The sequence below is a fragment of the Lotus japonicus genome, chromosome 1 (assembly GCF_012489685.1).
Source record: "Lotus japonicus ecotype B-129 chromosome 1, LjGifu_v1.2".
Lineage (NCBI taxonomy): Eukaryota > Viridiplantae > Streptophyta > Magnoliopsida > Fabales > Fabaceae > Lotus > Lotus japonicus.
This window is the reverse complement of record NC_080041.1, coordinates 132,942,855-132,967,132: the sequence shown is the minus strand read 5'-3', so window position 1 is coordinate 132,967,132 and position 24,278 is coordinate 132,942,855. Positions and strand designations below refer to the sequence as shown.

At 35.2% G+C, this 24,278-nt stretch overlaps 3 protein-coding genes across 3 annotated transcripts; 1 reads left to right on the top strand and 2 right to left on the bottom strand.

Annotated features, from left to right (window-relative positions):
• Positions 1 to 4,899: 4,899 nt before the first annotated feature.
• LOC130731011 (polygalacturonase At1g48100) lies at positions 4,900 to 7,962 on the bottom strand. The gene is made up of 6 exons (XM_057583189.1): positions 7,289 to 7,962; positions 6,677 to 6,844; positions 6,548 to 6,592; positions 6,239 to 6,446; positions 6,085 to 6,166; positions 4,900 to 5,794 (listed from the first exon to the last, which is right to left on the bottom strand). Exons 1-6 carry the CDS (start codon positions 7,661 to 7,663, stop codon positions 5,293 to 5,295), a joined length of 1,380 nt encoding a protein of 459 aa, XP_057439172.1. The 5' UTR covers positions 7,664 to 7,962; the 3' UTR covers positions 4,900 to 5,292.
• Positions 7,963 to 9,382: 1,420 nt separating this feature from the next.
• LOC130731010 (glycogen synthase kinase-3 homolog MsK-3) lies at positions 9,383 to 13,302 on the bottom strand. The gene is made up of 13 exons (XM_057583188.1): positions 13,118 to 13,302; positions 12,779 to 12,969; positions 12,577 to 12,669; positions 12,406 to 12,465; positions 11,929 to 12,201; positions 11,745 to 11,819; positions 11,395 to 11,451; positions 11,164 to 11,304; positions 11,023 to 11,073; positions 10,398 to 10,493; positions 10,231 to 10,314; positions 9,830 to 9,932; positions 9,383 to 9,736 (listed from the first exon to the last, which is right to left on the bottom strand). The coding sequence occupies exons 2-13, from the start codon at positions 12,893 to 12,895 to the stop codon at positions 9,654 to 9,656; spliced, it is 1,233 nt and encodes a 410-aa protein (XP_057439171.1). The 5' UTR covers positions 12,896 to 12,969; positions 13,118 to 13,302; the 3' UTR covers positions 9,383 to 9,653.
• An 8,583-nt stretch (positions 13,303 to 21,885) lies between these two features.
• Positions 21,886 to 23,964, top strand: LOC130731009 (short-chain dehydrogenase reductase 3b-like). The gene is made up of 2 exons (XM_057583187.1): positions 21,886 to 22,802; positions 23,058 to 23,964. The coding sequence occupies exons 1-2, from the start codon at positions 22,789 to 22,791 to the stop codon at positions 23,866 to 23,868; spliced, it is 825 nt and encodes a 274-aa protein (XP_057439170.1). The 5' UTR covers positions 21,886 to 22,788; the 3' UTR covers positions 23,869 to 23,964.
• Positions 23,965 to 24,278: the final 314 nt, after the last annotated feature.

The window sequence follows — 24,278 nt, the reverse complement described above, 5'->3', positions numbered from 1 at the left end:
AAATAACGTACAGGTAGTTATAAGTTTGTAATCATAAATTGCTCAAATTAACTTATAAATGTAATATTAAAAGAACCTATAGTTATATCATAAGATATTTTCATATATGTTTGATTTTCAGCACATTCGTTGCATTGAAAATTTGGGATTGCACGTTATAACATCTCATAATATGTGAAACATGAAAGAAATTTTGGACTTTTGTTAAAATTCAGTTAGCTTTAACTTAAACCAAACATGGATAAAGTATTTATATTATAAAATAAGCTCCGATAAATATAATTAGGCTTAATCCAGTTTTTGGTCCCTAACATTTGTCATAAATATGGCTTTAGTCCCTCGCCGGAGCAAAGGTGGGGATTGGTCCCCAGTTTTTTGCAAAATAGTTGGCTTTGGTCCTTCCGGCCGGTTAGGTCAACGCCGGAGCTCCGGGAAGCCCATGTGGCATTGCCACGTCATTTAATGAGCTTAGGTGGAATTTTTATTTATTTTTTATTTAAAAAAATCCAAATTAATCACCATCATTCAATCATCATCATCATCCTCAACTTCATCTTTTGTTTCTTTTTAGAAACCCAGAAACCCAATCTGAAACTTGCCCTAATTAAATTAAAATGATCTTCATCATCATCATTTCATCATCGACCGAGATTAAAAAACAGGAAGAAAAATAGATGCTGTAATAAATTAGATGCTTCAACATCATATAAGAAAAACAGAGATCCTTATGACTTCAACCCATGGTACGACACTGTGTCCAACCCCTCCCACAAAACAGAGATCCCAGAAACAACTGAACCCAGAAATCAGCAACTGAACCCAAAAACAGAGATTCTCATGACTTCAACACATAACATCTCTCCCTAGCAATCAAAGCAATTGAACCCAAAAACCATTGAATGAAAGAAGCCAGGAAACCCAGAAACCAAACCCAAAACTCTGGCTCTCCTTCAATCCACGCTCTGTTAGATCTGGGATTGTTCGAGGTCGGTGTTTTTTGTCAAAGTGGGATCAGATCTGGGTTTCCAGAGCGTCGCAGAGGTGATGCGATTTCTCCTTGTGGTTGAGGGTTTGATGGAAGTTGCTGGTGAATGAGGGATTCAATAAGTATTGAAAAATGGGTTCCATGAGAGGGAGATAGGCAACGAGATTTGTAACCCTTGGCGTATTGGAAGCTCAATGCGAGTCCCGTCCGTGTCCGCCGTGATGTCGACGAGGGTTTTGGTCGGAGGTCGAGGTCGCCGTCATGTGCTAGGAAGGTTGGGCGCCAGTGCTACGCGTAAATCGGATGTCGGAGCTGGTCAGAAAGTAGTGCCGCCGGCAACAACGATTGCGGTGGAGAAGGAGAAGAGTGAGAATGAGAATGAGAAGGTTGGAGAGAAAAACGACGTTGTTCCCCAAGGGGGAGTCCCTTGAGAATCCTCATGTTTCCATGGAGTGCTTTATTTTTCTATAGAAGCACGTTTTTGAATTCTGGAAGCGATTTCACGTGATGTTGCTATCATTTTCAGTAGCAGTAATCTTGACATTTTAACAAGCTTGTCAAAACGGTGTTTTTTCATTTGTATATTTATTTTAGTTTAAAAAAAAACTTATGGTTTGATAGATGGGAATTCTTGTTCAAATTTTGGGAGCTTGAATGATTCTGGTGTTGATAGTAGCAGTATCTATGTTGATTCTGGAAGCTTTTAATAGAAATTTCTGGGTTTGAGCAAGGAGAATGAGAAAATGGATTTGGGAATGGTGGATCTGGAATAGTTTGATGAAGGAGATGAATTTGTTTTTTTTTAGAATTTAAATGAAAAAGAAAAGAAAATCCAAATGGACTCTTTAAATGACGTGGTAATGCCACATGGGCTTCCCGGAGCTCCGGCGTTGACCTAACCGGCCGGAAGGACCAAAGCCAACTATTTTACAAAAAACTGGGGACCAATCCCCACCTTTGCTCCGGCGAGGGACTAAAGCCATATTTATGACAAACGTTGGGGACCAAAAACTGGATTAAGCCATATAATTATTTTGAACACAACTTAGCTATGTAGATCTCTTTTCTTACTTTGATTTCATCTAGACACATCCTCAACTAATACAACACTATAAACTCATAATTATATCCACAACAGCCTGATACAACTTTTTTTTTGTGAATGGTAAGGGATATCCTTTGCTACCTGATCTTGGCATGGCATCAATCGAAAAGATAAAGTTTAAAAACAGAGTTGTGAGGTGATCCAGCTAGAAGTACTATGAATATTGACCTATACTCATAGGTTAGGTAGGTAAGTGGGTGTACAATTTTTGGACGCACTGGATCTTGATAGCCTGAATAAGTGTATATTGAATGACGAATATTTCTAAGTTGCTGAGTGGTGGGAAGAAAATGGAGTGAGCTAGATTCCTTATGTCCCCCTTTATACCAGTTTTCTTATCACTAATGTTAGTCTAGTCTCTTTCCCTGTTTTAGTTTCAAGTGCCATTTTAGTTTCAAGTGCCATTATTTTTTTTTGTATGTAACTACACGTCTACACATAATATCCTAGGTTTTATAATTTTAATTTTTGAATGTATTTTATTCTTTGCAGCCGAAAAAAATGTATTTAATTCTCTTACTGCAGGAAAACATACCCATATACTCCCTCCGTTCCAGAAAGTTTGTAGTTTAAGGTTGTGGCATAAAGACTAAGAAAACAATTATTGATAGTATAATTTAACTAGATTGCCCTTATTTAATTTTACTAGTATGATGTGCAACTATTAAATTATACTTAGATAGAGAAAAATGTGATTAATAGAGAAGAGTTGTGGTTGGTTAATATAAAAGGTGATAAGTGAGAGAAAATGTATTAAATGAGGGTATATGTGAAAAAAATTAGCAAAAAATGCATTGGTTTTCTAAAACAACAAACATTTTAGAATATTGAAAGATGGTCCAAAACAACAAACTTTCTGGAACAGAGGGAGTAATATTTTATAACAATTTAATCCCTAATTTTTTTATTCTTTTATTATCAGGAATATTACCTCTTTGTGATTGAAATGATTAGCTCTCCTATATAATTGTTTCTTCAAATCACTCCCATCAAACTAGGAGGGGTGCATAATCTAGTGAATCTCACATAAATTTTAGTTATTAAAAAAAACAGAGCATTTGAAAGAAAAAAAGTGTTAGTTAAGTGCTCTATCATTTCTCTTCAAAAGAGACTTTGTTTTTTATCAGATGATGCTTAAATTAAAAATCTAAAATTACATATCTAGGGAGACATGGAAGTAAGCCAAACAGGTTCATTGGATCAATGTGGGCCATTTGCAATGAGTAGGCCCATAGTGAAGACTCCCATAATCCTACCCACTTTACTGTGTATCACATAGCTTGGCCCATAGAAACCCTGGATTCTAATTCATTTCAGAACAAGTATTCCACCCAAAAAAAGGATAAGTATCTATCATTTGACCCCAAAAAATGGAACAACTATCTTCTTGTTTTTGGTCTAGGACAAATTTTATCAGTGTTAAAGGACCTATCATGGCATTGGTTCAAATGGACCAATTTTTGCCCCACAAAACAAAAAAGGACCTATTTGACCAAAAATATTAAAGGACCTACCAAATATCCAGAGTTAGGGAGACCCAGAAGTCAAAACAGAGGCCTTGGAAAAAGTGGTTCCTTGACCACTGCATAACTTGTTTTATTCCAAAAAATATACTTATGTACAATGAAATTTACACATGTACACCAACGGGTGGTTGGTTCAAGTGGTAAATGTTTGATTCCCCTTAAGCAAGGTCTCAGGTTCAAGTCTTGTGGATGGAAAAAAACCTCGCTGGGAGAGTTGGCCCCATGATGTGGATGTCCCCGGCTCGAATAGGATTGCCTCCGAAGGAGAACACATATCTTACACCAAAAAAATTGACACATGTACAATGAAATAAAAATGGTGGAAGTGAACTGGATTTGGAAGAATGTTAAGCAATTAATTGTGTAACCAAACAATTAGTGAACTAGAAGGAGAACAAGTGGAAATGACTGCATAATGTGCCTAAAAGCTGAAATTTACTAAGCTTTGGAAAATGGCAGATAGCCAGATACAACCCAAAAAAGTTTCCTTCAATTTTATTTTTCTTCTCATCTTATCATTTCATCTCTTGCACTCTGTGCTCATAACTATCGTAACTTTTAACAAGATTGGTAAAAAGAAAATAGGTGTTTGATGGATAGCAAATGGATTTTGCAGTCGCTCCATGACTTTTTTCTTGTTTGACTTATTTAAGTCCACTTTCCCTGTTGATATATCAACACTCAACTCCAACCCATGATTAGGCATGACTGGAAAAGGCAAATTGTTTCTCCACTCCTACTCACTAGCTAGTAGCTACTATGTTATTATCAGCACTCTTTTAGCTTTGATTTCCAAACCTATCCCTCTATATATACATTGTTTTTGTCTGTTTATACTCAATTGTCATAAAGACACAAATGCCAAGGGAGTATTGGAATCTTCCACTTCATGATTTGAATAGGAAACTCATCCATCCATCCTTAACCAAATTATAATATTTTTTGTGGGAGACAAAAGCTATGTGCTTCTGTTCAAGCATCAAGTTCTATAAAATAAAATGAAACATCAAATTCATCAAGCATCAGACTTGCCTGGCTAAGGGAAAAGGATTGGTACACCAGAAATGGCAACAGAAATTTACGCAAGTTAAGAAATCCTTGAACAATGATTCTAAAGGTAAAATCCATCATGGAGAGAAGAGAGTGAAACTTTCAAGTGCTGCATATCATAATCAATTATGGACTCAAAATCAATTTTGAAGTGAACAATGGATGGTAGCTTCTGCGGTGAAACCAAAATAAATTCTCAATTTATCATGTCATCCAAAGCTTACTTTTTACCATTTATTGGTAAATGTATCCTTACATAAATCATGTCACTTTAACTCACATTTAACATATGCAATTTTACTAAAATCAATTCTGACCAAATTCAATTCTACTAACGGTGATCCAAAGACACATGTAAGTAACTTCTGATGAGTCATAATTGATTCAGAGAATTATGAAGTTACAAAAAGAGAGAAAAGGAGATACAAATGAGGTGGATGAGACTCAGGTATTAAGATACTAAGTGGATATACAAAAACCAGCTCTTAACTCTTAAGATACAAGCAATAAAAAGTCAACTTTTTCTAGCTCACAACTTGGGAGAAGCATAAAAAACACAACTCCACAAGACCACAACAATCACAACATAAGATTCCCTAATTATTATGTACATAGTGAGTTATCATTCAGCAACCATTTATGTCATGGTCTAACCAGGACTGAGGAGTGCCCTGCATCAAGCAAGACACTGGTGGAATGGTTAGTGTCTGCAAATCACCATAAGCATTCCAACAGAAAGGATCATGCGCTATATCTCCTTCAGCAGGAAGAAGTTCAATATCTGAGAGTGCTAAGTGGGTGCACGGAATAGAGTCGCTGCAGGCGAAACGCATAGGCAAGCTCCTTACGTCATAAGTTCCCTTGATGTTTGTGTAAAGGATGTTTGATACAAACACTGCGGAGGTTTTGTTGGTGCAACCCTCAGTGATGCAGTAGAATTGGTCAATTATGATTGGATTTCTCACATTAACCATGCGAATGTTACTGAATTTGACTCCAGATACTGATCCTGATCCACCTTGCCATGTCTTGATTCTAACCCCATTATCCGTCCCCTTCATCATTGAGTCTCTTACCGTAATGTTCGAAACGCAGGCTCGAGAGTTGTGAATTCCCAGACTACCAATGCTGAATGATTTAGTTAATTAACAAGATATACAAATAATTGTTAGAACAAATGTTGAGAGACTAAAACTTCTCTTGAAAGAAAATAAAGAGTGAATGCTCAATTTTGTCCTTGTGTAAGCATCGGACAAGTAAATCCTAGAAGAAGGATATATGCGCGGTCCTTGGGACTAACTTGATTGATATTTGATACTATAATGAAGTGCTGGTATTTCCTTATTCTATTGACTAACATGTCTGACACTTACACTTGCAGGGACGAAATTGAGCATTCAATCGAAAATAAATGTTACCTAATTCCATGACCTGGTCCGCATGTAATGTTCTTTATATCAACATCATAGCAGCCGGATCCAATGGACACACAGTCATCACCTATTAAAGATAATTCAGCTATGCCTTTTGATGTAATGGATGGGGAGAATTAGAATAACTTATAGTACTAACCATTAGAAATCATAGAGTTATAAATTTTCACATCATTTGTATTTTCTATGTGAATTCCATCAGTATTGGGGCTTAGTTTTGGAGCTGTTATGTAGATTGATTCTACATGGACTTTTATGCAGCCATCAAATCTGAAATTGAACTGGGGGCTGTTCTTCACCCTAAGTCCTTGCACAGTCAAGTTTGAACTCATGAAAAACCTTATGGCCTGCACCGTATAGGATTAATTATGTATGGAAAGTCATGCTCAACCATAACGGAATAACACAAATAGAAGATTTACATTGTAGAAAGACTTTGAAAACTTACAACTGGGCTATCACAAGGTCCAGGGAGCGTTGTCCAATGAGGTCCCTGTGGCATGTCACAAGGTTAGAGGCTTGCTGAAGAACCGAAATTGTTTAAAACAAAAATCTTATAATTTCAAAGCATAAGTACCCTGTGAGGTTTACATGGAAGGTCCCACCATTTTTCTCCTCTCCCATCTATTAAACCACTTCCTTCTAGTGACATTCCATTGATTCTGTAAAAAACCAGCCATTGATGCCTGCTGATATTCTTAGGCCAAGATTCAGGTCCATCAGGTGGCATAAGAGTGCCTTCCACCTTATCCATGTATTTGAGTCAGCAAAGTCCATTACTCAGTTTTAGTGCTTTATCTTTAAAGAGGAGTTTTAAATTGCAATCCGCAATGTAAAGGGTTTTAAAGGAATTTGGATTTAGGGAAATCCTATATTCAATGAAGTCATGGGTGTGTGACCGTCCTATGACTCCTATCTTAATTTGACGGCTCCGATTTTAAGAGGTTGTTGTGCACTTAAAATCAACAAATTTGAACCAGAGCCGTCTAATGCAGATCAAATGGTCACTGACCCCTGACTTCAGTGAATGCAGGATTCTCTTACTACCGGGAATCCGAGTCCGTTTAGAGTCTCCGCAATTGGCGACCACAATTGCGGCCACATCAACCAACATTTGTCCGCAAATTAAAACCCTTGTTTAAATCATGCAAGAATTTAAGGACCAAAAGGTGCAGAAAACATAAATTACCTTGAATACTATGCCACCTTGACAAGGACCTGTGAAGATAGTAGACTGAATGATGAAGGAGAAACCTTTGGGAACAAGGATGACATTACCTGGTAATTCACTTTGGCATGCAGTGTCCCATGCCATCTTGAATGACACTGTATCATCTGCAATTCCATCTCCAACTGCCCCAAATGTTGTTACATCAAAAATGCCAGTTGCATTATAGCAGTTATGGGGTGGGGGAGGTGGTGAAGTTTTAGTTGACTTATGAGAATGCGAGTGCTTGTTGTGCTTTGTATGAGAATGATGTCTAGCTTGGGCTGAAAGAAACAAAGTAAGGGAAAATATACAAAATGCTAGAGGTAAAATATGGGAATGCTTCATTCTCAACATCTTCTACCACAGATTGAGACCAATTGGGTATGTAATATAACTACCAAAAACTAGATGAAAAGAAATAACACATACTAATTAGGCACCATGAGATTTGGGAAGTAGAAAGAAACAAACAAGTGTGTCTTTTGTAGTACAAGTTATTACCACTACGAAGCACTAAAACACAAGTTGCAACAAGTTTAACTGAGTTTGGCCCGTGAGTGCATGTAGGATCAAAAAGCCAAGGTTACTTACAATATATAACAATAACAAGTCATAGTGGAAGGTCTGCTAAAGTTTCACCTTCAAGTTACAAAAATTTTAAGGCTTAAATATGTTGGAGGTCCCTCTAAAATAGGGGTCCTTTGGTTAAGGCCCCTACAAAATATTTTGGGTGGAATAAGCCCCAAATGTGAAAATAATATATAGTGATAAGTCCCTGCCGTGAGGTTCCGTTTAATTTTTGATGATTCTGCAAACGGCGCTGACGTGGATTATATTTTTTGAAAATAATTAGGGTGCCACGTAAGTAAATTAGGGTTGAAAAGAATAAAAAAATAAAAACTCAAAAGTAAAAAACCCAAGTAAAATCCCCAAACGTACTTGGGTTTTTATTTTATTTTTATTTTTTTCAACCCTCATTTACTTATGTGGCACCCTCTTTAATTGAATAATTTTCACAAAATATAAACCACGTCAGCGCCGTTTGCAGAATCATCAGAAATTAAACGGAACCTCACGGCAGGGGTTTATCACTATATATTATTTTCACATTAGGGGCTTATTCCACCCAAAATCTTTTGTAGGGGCCTTAACCAAAGGACCCCTATTTTAGAGGGACCTCCACCATATTTAAGCCAAATTTTAATAGCTTTTGGAGTGGGAAAAGACAATTACTTTCATGAGTATTGGTCTTCCTTTAGACACTGTGGAGTCTGCATAATATGACTGTTCTGAAAAGTGCAAAACGGAATAACTAGATATCAGGTTAGTGGGCACTTGATAAGCCTCCCATGTTCTTCCCATAACTGCCATTCTCTTTAATTTGGTCCCAGATTGTGTTATTCTAATATATGAATAAATTTACTTACATACATGTACAATTACAACTAAGAGAATAAGTTTGATGCACTTTTGGTGTAAATTTTATTTCAACATGCATCCAATTAATTTGTCACATTGATAATTATATTTTTTATCTACATTACAACTAAAAAAATGTAAACCTTTCGTCCTAAGTGGCATAATTACTTATCAGTGTAAAATTGTTTTACGTCAATGATGCTTGAAAATTGAACTCTACAATTAACAAGTTAAAGACTCTGTTTATCTACTATCTATTCTATCAATCTATAATTTCAGCACGGGCGCTGCCATATCAGAAACTCATTTCGTATATTCTTCACATCAGCTTTAACCCTTATATTTATATGTAACTACCCATAATTAGACAGAATAAACCATGATTACACAGGCTATGATTTATATTGTATTATAATCTATAATTTCTGAAGCTCAGACTAGTGCGCTGCCACATGAAAGTACTTTAGATCAACTTAAATATAACAAAACCACACTGAGCCTTTGCAATTGTACGAATAAACCATGATTAGACAGAACATTATGAAATGCATTTTCTAGTTCAGTTTGCACCTTTTTCTGAAATTATTCAGGGATAAAGGCTACTCGCTTTTATACACTCTTAATAGATACAGTTGGCGTTTTTATATCTGCATATATAGATCAAGTATATCACTGAAATAAATAATGGTTCAAGTTAATACAACCTGCTAAACTTTTTAAGGTGTGAACCCATCAGAACCTACAAAGGAATCAAGCACAAGTTTCTTCTCAAACAGATTTTCTACAGGCAGGGACAAAAATAATAAATTGGAAGGTGGTGAGGGGGTTGAACAAATTAACATGTTAACCACCTGAAATAGACTAGATACACTTTTAGAGGGAGAAAGTATAAGTATATGATATTAACAACATAAGGCACACTGCATTATGACCCAAACAAGGCACACTGCTTTCTTGCATGAGGTGGAATCAGCTTCACAAGCATCTCAGCTGCTACTCCTTTAAGCTCTGCATCAGATTTTCAGAAACATCATTAACTGAGAACTTTGAGAGATTACAACAAGTAATAACACAATCGTTATCTGGAAATTGGTTCTTTACCATTGGCTTTGAAGTTAAATAGTGGAGGAAGGAAACGGCCATTTGGCAACCGGGTATTTGCCTCACGCAGCTCATCGTAGAATGGATGAACCAGAGCCTCCAACTACATGGCACAAACAACGTAGTTTAAGATAACGTTCAATTGGAAACAATTATGGATATTTAACCACATATTCGGCTGTGAAGTAGAAAGTTTCGGCCAACTACATTTGCATTAGTGACATATATGGCATGTCATATGCCAAAGCTACATGGTAGAATTTTGAAAATCAAACACAACATAATTATAAGGAACTACATGCATTATGTAGTAATAGTGTAATGCAAATGCAGCCATATAATGCTCAGGCACAAAACTGTCTAAAAGGTAAAATCTATATTGTATGAAATTATGTACTCACAGCTGTGCTTCGAAGATTTGGAGAGTATTGCAAAAGTCTTGAGACAAGATCCACAGCCTCAGGTGGCATTCGCTTGTGAAAGATCTGATAAAGAACCATAAACAGATAAATATAATATGGTATAAGAAGTTAGGAACTAAAAAGACAAAAAAGAAATATTACTATACCTTATGCCATGGATGAGCTTTAATTTGAGGAAACTTAAACTCTGTGTAATTAGGATTCATACACTTGATTTCTTCCCTTGTTGGGGTACCTAAAACCTGCAAGCCAATCCCAATAATCTTCAGAGGTAATGTAACTAAATGTACCATTCAACAAGACAGAAAGAAGAAACAAGGACACTTTGTAATGATATACTTAAGCTAGTTACAAGGTCACATAGTCACTTATGCCTGCACAGGGTGCTTGTTCAAACTTCAAAGTTCAGACTCTAAAAGTTCCAGTTAGGCTTAGCTCTGTCCCAAAAAGTTAGCTCAGGGGTGACAGATGAGAATTACTCAACCCTATGTCATGTCTAATTTGGTCATATCTGTAGTCGATGTGTGGATCCCTAATACACCACTCACGTTCAAGGATGGACATCTAGAGCATGAATCTTACAGGATTGGACATTTGTGGGTGGCCTATTTTTGCATGGTCCAACAAACGGATCTAGAATATGTTCTGATACATCTTATAATTCGGGTTAGGCCCTATAATTCTAAGAGGGACCATCCAGAGAAAACCAGCACTTATCAGAATGCCTGAATCTTACAGTCTAAACTTGTATTAATCTAAAACATATCATACCTTGATAATTTCCACAAGCTGGTCTACTCCACTCTCACCAGGAAAAAGCGGCTGGCAGAAACAAAAATTGATTATTAGTTTCTATACATCTGTGAATTTTAGATGTACTAGAATACATACTTGAGAAAGCTAGATATCTACCTGGCCAAGCAACAGTTCACCAAGTACACAACCAGCTGACCAGATGTCAATGGCTGTGGTGTACTCCGTTGCACCAAATATAAGCTCAGGAGCTCTATAGTACCTAGAGCAGATGTAAGATATGTTCGGCTCACCTTTAACCTGTAAAACATGAGCAGCATATGGTCATATAAAACATTAGACAGTCATTGAAAACGGACAATGGGATTTTCAGGTTAAGAATAAACGAACCAAGACTTTAGCACTTCCAAAGTCACATATCTTCAACTGGTGGGTGTGAGGATTGACCTGTTATGACAACATCCAGAAGATAGAACCAAAAATCACTCTTTCTCCATCGTAAAGGGAATGTAAGGCAACAATTTATAAATGCTCAAACTTAAACTTTCAAATATTCATTTGAAACATCTTCTGAAGGTTTTGCAGGTTCATAAATTTTCAAAAAATAAAAAACAGACTTAACAGCACAAATTGTATCCAAATAAAACAGCACAGACATTATATCGATATTCAAGTTCAATTCAGCTGGTGACACACAAATACGATAACCAAATGATAAAAGGTACTGTGTGAATATATACCAGTAAATTTTGAGGTTTTATATCCCTGTGACACACTCCAATGCTGTTGTGAATATAAGCAAGTGCTCTCAAAATCTGCAATTAAGAACGAGAAGGGATAATGAGAACCAACAAAGAGATACATCTATTTAAAGCTTACAAGAAGAAGAAAACTTTAAGGAAGAAATACAGTGCATAGATATACCTGGTAAGAATAAAGTTTGACATATATCAATGGCATTCTTTGATTCATTTTGTTGTAGTGTCTGATGACCCGATTGACAGTCTCAGGAACGTATTCAAGCACAAGATTGAGATATAGTTCATCCTTTTCAGTTGTAGAAAAGAAACAATGCTTCAAAGATACAACATTAGGGTGGTCCAGAAGGCGCATGGTTTGCAATTCACGGTTCTTGTATCTCTTATCTTGAAGAACCTTCTTAATTGCCACAGTTTCACCAGTCTCCAAGCACTTTGCCTGCACAATTGAAAAATAACAACAAATAACCATGAGCATACAGCAAAACTTCAAAACTAACCAAAAACCAATTTATAGCATGTTCAGATCCGATTCTCTTACATCAAAATCAATTCTGAAACCTTCCATTTCATAATCAATGGCAAGAGAGTTTCCAAACATGCATTTAAAGTTGGCTAAAAGGAGCATTACAAAAGGACTAACCTGGAAAACTACCCCAAAGGACCCATTTCCAACAACACGCTCAGCCATGTAGCTTATTGTCTAAAATTGAAACATCAAACATATATAAAGTTCATAGACTATATAGGTGTCCAACTATCAGTAGCAACTAACAAGAAACCAGAAACCAGAAACCAGAAATGAGACACAAACCTGTTTAGGCTGGCCATTTTTACCACCAATGGTAGTGACAATTATATGTCCAGTTTCTGTTCCAGTTCCATCTACCACAGTGGCTTCCATTTCCTGCATTATGTTCAGCAAGTATTAACATAAATAAATAGACTTCATATACATTCAATAGAATGAAAAGAAACAAAGAAAGAAAAAGCAAAGTGGGGTAAAAGTTGTTGACCTTGTCATCCCTGATTTTCATGACATTCAATTCATGGGGCAACCTTTCAACCCCAACAACTGAACTTGTGTTCATATCTGTGAATCCAGAAGCAGGTGGCACAACCCCTGATGCCATCAACTCAGAAAAGGAATAAACTTTACTTATAAATTGTTAATGTTCTAGCAACCAAGTTGATTCAAAATTGATAACTGCACAAAAAGGTCAAAAATTGCATCAAATTGCCTGAAAATCAAGTCCAAAAAAAAAAACTGAATCTGAAATCTGAGAAGAAAAAAGCATAAAAATCTTAGCTTTAAAATAGAGAAAAACAAGCATTGAGAAGAGAGAGAAACTCACAGATGCAGTAACTGATTGTGAAGGAGGAACAGGATTGGATTTGGATCTAGAAGAAGTTGAAGTGAAATGAGAATGGGAAAGAAGAGACAAAGGAAGAGGAAGAAGAAGATTGGGACAAATGGAAATAATTGAAAAATGGTTGGTTTTGGTTTTAGTTTTGGTTATGGAGTGATGGCAGTCAACACAAACATCAATGTCTTGCTTTATTATTTTTCCTTTCTGCTTCAAAACAGTCTCTTCTTATCTTCTTTTTGACCATTCAACCTCCTACTCACTCTCCTCAGTCAAATCACATCTACATCATTTAATTTCTCAATTTTTTACATAAATATTTTTCCAACTTTAATAACTTTGTTTATATGATGCAAAAATTAATAACACCCACAAGACCTCAATTTTGCTATAATTATTGCAAAAATGTTTATTCACACTCCAAATCCTTTTACACTTTGAGTATATAAAAAGACATGAATAAATGATTTAATATGTGATTTTATAGAAAAAAATAAGACAGGAGAAAAAATAGGTAAAAATGAGATAAAATAAATAAATAAGGGTAAATGTATCAAAATTTATCATCATTTAACTATCCTTTGAGGTAAGAATTAAGATCATAATATTTTGAATATGAGGTAGAGTTGCGGCCGTGATGATTACCCACTTCATTCTTTAACCATAACATTTTATTCATAGAAATTAAGAATATTTTATAGTCATTTGTTTACTGTTTAATGTTACTACTCATAATCAGAAAATTTTATCGGTGATGAAAAACATACTCTAAAGCAAAAATATATATTGAATATGAAACTTCCTCTGTCCCTATTTATAAGTCGTTTTTACATAATTCTCTCGGATTAAGAAAAAAAATTGCTAGTATTAAATATGTAAAACGTTTTATTGAGTTTCCTAGATTACTCATCAACTTCTCAATTTTAAATTAATTTCTTTTCAAAATTACATTCTATTTTAATATTAAATATGAGGGTAAGTTTAAAAAAAATATTAAATATTTCATTGATTTTATAAAATTATTTATATTTTGGGACTAAAAAAACTCTAAAAATGACTTATATATGAGATAGCGGGAGTAGTAATTATCCATATATATTTGTTTTTTGTTTTTTGTTTTTTTGAAATTATTTGTTAAAATAATGTTATGCCTTTCACAATGAGTTTGGTTGTTTTAAGACAAGATGGAAATAATTTTGTTTGGGTAGATGTCAAATTATGGTAGTTAGTTAGTAGTCATTATGCTTGATATGTATATAATTTCAATTTGCTTCAATAATTGTTTCTCAATGTGGAAGGTGCTATATGGTCCACGCCTTCTCCTACAGAGGGAGCAAAGCAAATTATTTAATCAGGCGTTGGAATAAGCAATTTGGTTGGGTAAGCATGGCTAACATTGGAAACTGAGTTATAATATTTCTTTAATCATCGATTCCCACAGATGCAACTATAGTACAGGTGGCAAAAAAAATTTCCTTACCATATGTGTTTGAAAATGAAAAAAAATTGATGAACATCCAAAGAATTAGGGGTGCACATGGGTTGGTTTGATGGATTTTGGTCAAAATAAAATCCGCGCGAACCGATCAAAATTGTCTGGGTTGGGTTGAATTTCACGAATTTCTTCTTCGGACCCGATCCGAACCAACCCGACGAAGTTCGGTTTGGGTTGAATGGATTAATTGATTCACTATGTTAAAATAATAATATATCTGAAATATTAAAAAATCTTGCAAATATTATTATAAAGAGTTTAATGGGAATGCAATGACAGTGTAAACCCACTTTACACAGACATCCAATAGTATTCTTGCTTTTTGCCACGTCAGATTAATATTTTTAAGTAATTTTATTTAATTTAATTAAAAACTAAAAAACTCCCCTCAACCATTGCGTTGTGCAGCACTGCAATGTTTCACTTCTGCGTGAAACCTCCACCCCTCCACCCCATGGTTTCCCATTGTGCAGAGGCTGCTACACATCCAATGATGTTCCTTTTTCAATTCACCTTTGTGAACCTATGGAGTGTGGAGTCTCTAAATTTCATTTTCCACTCTCTGCCTTCTCTTGTCTCCTCCAATTTGCCCTTTTCCATGAGATCTGCTCTCCTCACATCCATTCCATGTTGGGGGTGGTGGCACAACGACGCTGGCGGTGGTGCGGTGCACTCGTTGGTTTCACTACGGTCTGATCGAGAGGCCCAGTGGCGGTGCGCGATGGCTCTAGTTGTGGTTTGAGCGGCGGTGACTCAAGCTTGGGGGCTGGAACAACAATGATGATTGTGATCCTGCAATGGTGAGGGTTGAGTAATCATAAGATCTGGGTCAGCGAAGCATAGATTAATAGATTTAAAGGCATCACAGTGATGATATTTGATGGGGTTTCTATGTTTCATCCAGTGAATTTCACGGCGATTCAAGGGGAGTTGGGTTTGGAGCCCCACCCCTTAGGCTTTGCACCCCACTAAAATAGATACGGAATTTAAATTTCCGTATCAATACGGAAAATAAAATTCCGTATCTGTTTTAGTATATAATGAGTGGTTGAAAATGTGACACGCATGCTTAAATACAGTACGGAATTTTAAGTTCCGTATTCAATATGGAGAATACGGAACTTTAAATTCCGTATTTGATAAAGTGGGGTGCCAAGCCCCATAGGTGGGGTGCCAAACCCAACTCCCCGATTCAAGGAACAGGGTGAATGGGTTCTGTTTTCCCCTATTTTTAATTAAAAGAAATTATTTAAAAATATTATACTGACGTGGCAAAAAGCAGAAATGCTATTGGATGTCTGTGTAAAGTGGGTTTACACTGTCAGTGCACCTCCATTAAACTCTATTATAAATTCATAAAAAGTTATAAAAAATACTAAATATGATATAATACTAAATAGCATGAAAATGACACAAAATGTTATATCAAATAGCATGAAATAATATCACATAAATGACATATAACCAAATATCATAAAAACATAAAATTTCATTATCAAATGACATTAAACAATCTAACATAAATAGTACCTAAAAAGTGAAAAGCAACACTAAATGTCATGCCATGACACTTAGAAATTAGATGTCTCCAACATGCCAAATAATATATACAGACATGTAACAAATAACTACGAACAAATACTCTAAGTTCAAATATGACAAATAACTACAAATACAATCCGATCCGAACTTGGCTGGGTTGTAGTAAAATCCATCTGATTAACCCGATTACCTGATCCAACCCGCATTTTTTTCTATTGGATCGGATTGGGTTGGATGAGTTCATTGGATCTACCTGACCCATGTTCATCCCTACAAAGAATGTAGACTACTAGAGAGATATGAAGAGATAAATGATAATTGTGATATATGATGTGATATGGTTGCAAGAAAGAAATAGAGAAAATAAAAAAAGTGTTCGAAAGTAGTTAAACTATTTAATGGTCTATGAATCATTGCTCTTAAAAAGGGCCTGTCTTATTTTGGAAAAAATGGCTTGGCTAAATAGGTAAATAGGCTATGGAGTAAAATCACTCTTACCTTCATATGATTGGTAATATTTTAATACCTACAAAATTTCAGTCTATACATATTAAAATATTATTAAATCACCTACGATTATGATAATTTTACTTCGTAATTCCATTTAAAAGTATGATGAGTAAAATACTTCCATAATAAATATGATGCAGATTTATGTCACTATTCATTAACGATGAGAAAATTGATTTCTATTAATAAAGAAAAATGTGAATAACATAGGGTGTGTTTGATTTCTGTTTTTAAAAACAGTTTTCTGTTTTATAAAACTAAAAAACAAAAAAACTTGTTTGATTAAGCTGTTTTCAAAAAATTAATTTAAAAACTGTTTCCTCATTTATTGTTTTTAAAACAAAAAAATCATAACAGAAAAAAATTGTTTTTGTTTTCTATTTTGCAATTCTGTTTCAGCATCATGGAAAAACACGGAGAACAACTTGTTTCCTTTCCCCTCATTAATGGCACGATTGTAAATAACAGCAACTAAAGAAATAATGGTTTCAACATTACCATTTTCCTCTTAGCCCTATCTGACGGGAGTTGGGTTTGACACCCCACCTATGGGGCTTGGCACCCCACTTTATCAAATACGGAATTTAAAATTCTGTATTCTCCCTATTGAATACGGAACTTAAAATTCCGTACTGTATTTAAGCATGCGTGTCACATTTTCAACCACTCATTATATACTAAAACAGATACGGAATTTTATTTTCCGTATTGATACGGAACTTTAAATTCCGCATTTAATAAAGTGGGGTACAAAGCCTAAGGGGTGGGGTACCAAACTCAATTCCCCTATGTGACACTCCCAATTCTGAACACGACGTACCGCTCTCCGAATCCAAATCAAGGATAATCGGCATGTTATTCAGAATCCTGAGGATGCACTATGTCCCTTCTTAAAACGGGTGGAAGAGACGAGCCTTCATATGCTGCTTCTATGTCCAGTGGCGCAACCTTTGGTTGGGGCTCTCTTCCGTGAGCATTTTCTGCAATTCCCTTGCCAAGGCAAAAACAAGGTGTGTAGAGGAGGGGGGAAATAATAATCTGGTTTGCTTGCATTTGGTAGTACGAAATGAAATTATATAGAATGGCGAGTTGGATCAGGTACAGATTTTGGAGCTGATTCAATTGTGATCATGGAATTGGGCGAGAGTTAAATTGGGTGGTTTCTACAATTCTTTCTTTGAATGGAAGTCCAACCCAGTAGCGTGCATTCATTCTCTGTAACTGGCATATTCAGAATATGGTGGACTGATTTTGTGTAGATTGTGCACATGGAACCTTTGTGGATGTTGCTGTTTTGATGGGGCCTCTATTGTATGAAGTACATGGGTTAGTGTTGAAGAGGAAAATATAAGGGGAGGAGAATTTGCTTCTTGTCTGGACTAACAGGTTGCTGAAGCATTGACGTTATGTCTGATGCAATTAGCAATGGGAACCTGTTAGCAATTTTCTTCTTTGTTTGTCTATTTTTCAGTCTTTTGTGTACAACAGTTGGTTTGTTTACTTCTGCTGACATCTTGTACTTCTTTTCTTTACTTGATTTCTCTCTTTGTACTGGGGAGGGACATTAGAAGGGACAGAAACTGAGAATTGTAACTGGTGAGGGACATTAGAAGGGTGAGAAACTGCATTAAAGGTGTTAGCAGTATCATATATGCACTAAATCATTATTCAAGAGCAGTTGAGTAAAGGCCCTAAGGGAATCTTTTTCAGTTCAAAGTCTTGAACTACTATAAAATAAAGATGGTAGTTGGCTGATAAGTGATAAGGATTTTTCACTTGGTTACTTCTGACATGTATATATGTGTTAGTGTTTACAACAAAGTTTATGTACATAAATAGACCCTTCATCTAATTACTCTATGTCTTCATCTGAATATGATAGTTTGGTTACAGAGCATCATTGCCAGCTTATATAATTGGCTTGATTATGTCCTTATTGCATCCCTTCTCCTTCACTCAAAGAATATGCTTCGTAAATAGGAACTGAGGACATGTTAGTGAGTGCTGACAGCCGTGTATTGCCTTAGGCCAAAAAGGCAATGGCCTAAGCCCCCCAAAAAAATTTAGGCCCCCAATTTTTTTTAATACATAAGACATACTATCAAAATTTGAGAGAGGTAACGAAATAATGAAAAATTAAATAATATAAATTGCAACGTGATAACTTATAAGTGCAATGTGCGAAATGCAACTTTAATAATTATTATTAGTAGTAGACTAGTAGTGTTTTACATTAGCAAATTTACATTTTTTAAAACACTGAAATATCCGTTATTTTTACATTCTCATAACTAAAAAAATTAATTAGTGTTACTCATAGTTTTTTTATTAATTATATATTTATAGTATTGTGCAAGTTTGCTCTTCACTCATTGTTTCTTCTCTTAAAAGAAAATATTAATTTTTCTACGTTAAAGTGAATTGTCAAAGAGGATATTTGATATCAAAGTGTTGCAACATCTCTCATTGTTTCATTCATTCCGTTCCAGGTTCTATTGCTAACAATATTTTGTTTATTTTGCAATGTAAAACTTTGGTAAATGATTTCGAGCTTAAAAAAATAGAGATAATATAAAAATTGATCATATATGATGTATTAAGTCTTTTTAAGATTCTTGTCAAAACAAAATTACTTAAACAATTTCGCCTTAGGCCCCGAAATCTCTATACACGGCCCAGTGCTTACTAATGGTAGTGTTATGCAGATGACTACCAAAGGCAAGAGTGCAGTCAAACATTCATAGAATGTATGGACAATTTTAAGAACAAGGGATCCCTACATTCAGTGTTATTCGATGAAGGAAGAATGGGAATGGCAACGAATAAGTATTATTTTACGATTGGTGATATACGTTATTATACTCATTTTAAAGGTTTATGGTTTCTTTGCCATTCTTTACATTCACTTTTAACAATTTTTTCACAGTTATTTTTCATAAATGGATAAAAGTATGTAACAAAAAAAAAACGAATAAAAGTATATCAAGAAAATGTTATGAAATTTTTTTGACGATGAATATTACTAATAAAAACATCCAGATATTTTTTAGAACAAAAGTTAAATAAATATATATGAAGAAAAGTACCATAAATCATATAATGAAAATTAGCTTAATCAAATGAATTCATGTCAATGATTTTTTCAATAAGGATGCAACCAAACGAGTTTTCTATTCTTTTGTTCCTAAAACATGTTTTAAAAACAATTTTATCAAACATGTTTTATTGTTTTTTTATTTTCAAAACTGTTTCAAAATTAAATTACCAAACAAGTTTTTTTATTATATTGTTCTCAAAAATAGTTTTTAAAAATTCTTCTGCAAAACTGTTTTGAAAACAAGAAAACTGAAAACACAATCAAACATGCCCATAGTATTTTAAACTTTTTCTAGTGTTATTGAGATCATTGTTTGAAGACACGGTATCAGGGTCCCCATGATTACATGATATAAAATTCAATCTTTAGCGTCCTAATAAAAAATAAAAAATTTAAATTTCAACACATGACATACCATTACCAACATGTGTGCATCATTCATATTTCATATTTCAAGTTAAAATACATTCTTGCATGAGCAGCATTCACTGTAAGGGCCGAACCACTTGTCACTTGTGCAATTTCCACTTCTGCATCGGGCCTTCTAAGTTAATTGTGGACTACTGGACTTGGCCGAGACCCAACAATGTAACTGATTGCTCTTTTGGGCCCTTCAATCAATTCCTTCATTTGGACAAAAAAAGGTCAATTCCTTCACATCTTGCCCCAAAAATATATTACATTCCTTCGCAAAAAGTGAGAGACCAAACAACATAGGGTAGATTGAAAAAAACAAAAACAATATAGAGTAGATGATCTCTTTTTGAGAAAAATGAAAAAAAAAGATCATCCAGCTTTTTGATCAATTTTAATTTTTGATCATAAAACTAAAAACAAATCCACTGATACCTACCAGTACCCCACAAATAATCCATACAGCTCAGGACACTTTATTTTTAATCTATTCCTCTCATTCGATCACATCACATTACATATTACATATATCATGTATTTTTTATTTCTTCTCATTTCTTTGTTGGTCGTCAACATTTATTATGCACACTTATATTGTATGATTGAATAAAAAAAAAAAAGTAAACACTATTATGTAGGTCGTACGAGTTGGATTTCAACTGTACATTAAAAGCATAATGAAGGCCATGTGATTGAAACGGTGTAACGAATTTTATATGCTATTCGCCTAGTTGGAAACGTGGAAAATAATGAATGCATAATCAAATTAATTTCTTCAACCACAGTTCATATTATAATATGATTATGTAGATTCATTCATGTATGAAATGCATCACGCCGAAGAAAGAAAACAATATAAAAGGATCATTAATCAATTAATCTCAATTAGATTGAACAGTTACTATAAGAAATATAGGATACTTCCAAATCAATAATACACATCGTTAATGCATAATGATGTTATCAAGAACACTGGCAGGTAGTGTTATTAAACTCGACTCGATGATCGACTCGGTCCGAGCACTGAGTCAATGAGTCATTGGTCTGACCACTGGGTCACTAGTTGAACCGTTTGACTCGGTTGGCACTAAAATTTTTTAAAAAATATCATAATACCACAACAAAATGTCACAAATTTCATACACACAAAAGTAATAAGGAATGTTTTACCACAACAAAATATCACATCTCACAAATAATTGAAATAAGTTTTAAACATCATCAAACAAAATCGGTTTTTGAATATTAAATAAATAGCTTTAGTTATTGAATTTTATTTATATATTATTTTGATAGTGTTACAATTAAATCATACAATAGTTATTACATAAACTAATACTGATTATATTTTAATTGACTGTAACTAACTTATGTAATCATTCATCGAAAAACTAACTTGACGTAAATATTTTATTTTGTATAAATATATTATATATTATTGTAACTTATTAATTTTAGAAAAAAACGCGAAACTATTATAAATAGATATATGGTCTTCTTTTTAGTGGGTCAATGTGGCACACTAGCCCAAGTAGGAATACACAGTCCAGAATATTATTTTTTGACAAAAAAGACCATTATTATTATTATACTATGTTAATAAATTAACCCTAATCTCTATCTTCAAGTATTCATCCTTGCGCCGTCAGTGTCCCTGTGTAGCCTCCACTTTCTTTCTTTTTCAGTTTTCTTTAATTTGACACACAAGGAAGGATTCTTGTCTATTTTTATTATTCAGATTTGTGTTACATAAGATGAAATACTTGGTTCTTCCTTGTCTATTTTTCTCTCTACGGAAGGTTTCATCTCTCATTTCAAAGTATTGCTACCTTTGTGTTGTTCAAGTGACCCTTTCATCTCTCATAAAAAGGTTCGCCGCTGAGCTAGAACCTCCAATAAGAGTGAAACCAAACCCAGTTCCACAAATCTTCTTGAGATCACCTCTCTGTTCTCTGATGATGACACCAAGTGAAACATCATTGACAAACAAGTTTTGGCAAGAGAAGCGTTTTTCTTAATTACTGGTCAACCCGTAGCTCCGGGTCGCCGGTTTTTACACCGACCCGGCCGGTTCAAAACGAGTTGATTGCATGCCCGATCCGTTGCTCGACTCGAACCGGCCGGTTCGAGCCGAGTTTAATAACCCTGCTTGCAGGAGTTAGTTAGCCGTCATATTTCTGGAGCTTTGCCCTCTACAACACCGGGAATTAGGTTTGACACCCCATCTATTGGGTTTCGCACCCCACTTTATTAAAAACGGGAATTAAAATTCCGATTTTAATACGAAAAAAACGAGAATTAAAAAACCGTTATGTGTTTTAGCATATGTGGCACATTTTCAACCATTCATTACATATAAAAAAAAATCGGGATTTTAAATTCCGTTTTGAAAACGAAAATTTAATTCCCGTATTGAATAAAGTGGGGTGCCAAACCCAATAGGTGGGGTGTCAAACCCAAATCCCAACAACACCTTATAATATAGGCTATTATTAATTGGGGGATACATTTTTCAATATAAAGGTAGTAAAGTCTTAGAGCTTTAGTTCCAGGTTTTGGGGTGATCTCGTCAAGCAAACATTGAATCATCATTCTCATCCGATGCTGAAGAAAAGGTACTGCTCTTAGATCTGTATCTCACTCAGCCTCTGCATTTTAGTTATTTTTCTGCTTACATATTTTTTTCAAAGCCACAAGGGGTTGAATCTTAGTCGTGTATCATGGCAACAAGGTCATTCTGTGGCTTTATAATATCTCATCGTGTATTTAAGCTATATGTATGCTTATAGTTTGTTAATCTGATTTGTATATACTTCTATGCTCAATTTTGATTATGTACTGTTAATCTAATTCATATAATGAATTTGCAGATTGGAGGGAAAGGTGGCTCTAATCACTGGTGCAGCTAGTGGAATTGGGGAAGAGACAGTGAAGCTGTTTGTAGAAAATGGAGCAATTGTTGTAGCAGCTGATGTTCAAGATGAACTAGGTGTTCAAGTTGCAGCTTCAATAGGCTCTGAAAAAGTCACATACCACCACTGCGATGTGAGAGATGAAGAACAAGTTAAGGAAACAGTGAATTTCACCTTGGAAAAACACGGTCGCTTGGACGTGCTTTTCAGCAATGCTGGAGTCATAGGCTCCTTATCGGGAATCCTCGAACTCGATCTGAACGAGTTCGAGAACACCATGGCGACCAATGTTGGTGGTGCAGCCGCAACCATCAAACATTGCGCTCGGGCCATGGTGGAGAAAAACATAAGAGGATCCATCATATGCACGACGAGCGTGGCAGCGTGCGTCGGGGGAGCTGGCCCTCATGGTTACACCGCCTCAAAACACGCGCTTTTGGGGCTGGTGAGATCCGCGTGCGGTGAGCTTGGTGGTTATGGTATCAGGGTTAACTGCATTTCCCCTTTCGGCGTCGCGACGCCACTGGCTTGCAGAGCTTTCAATCTTGAGCCACATCAGGTTGAGGCGAATAGTTGTGACCAGGCTAATCTCAAGGGTGTTGTGTTGAAGGCTCGGCATGTGGCGGAAGCTGCTTTGTTTCTTGCTTCTGATGAAGCTGTTTACATCAGTGGTCATAACTTGGTGGTTGATGGTGGCTTCTCTGTGGTTAATCACAGTTCTTCTTCTTCTACCACACCTTATTATTACCATAATGTAGATGCTGCATGATGATTTTGACATTACATTTTAATTTCCTTCTTCTTGAACCTGAGAATTTTGATTTGATGCCATGCATCATGCATTAAATCTTGTTACTTTGCACTCTATTATTAATTGTATTGCAATGTACTCTTCTATTTTTGTGTTTTCCCAAATCAATCATAAAGAACATGTTCTTTCTACACTTTCATTTTCTTGGGTTTCAATTTCGTATGAACAATTGTTTCAGTACTACTCCCCAAAACTCTGTTTTTGTCCCCCTTGTGTTCCCCTCCCCCACTACATATATAAAAATGAAATTGAGTGAATATACACGCAAGTTACCTCCGGACAAATGAAATATCTCAATAGATCTTGATTGTCATTTGTCAATCAAGTTAATTTATATGGTCAAATTGATCATGATTTGACACAGTTAG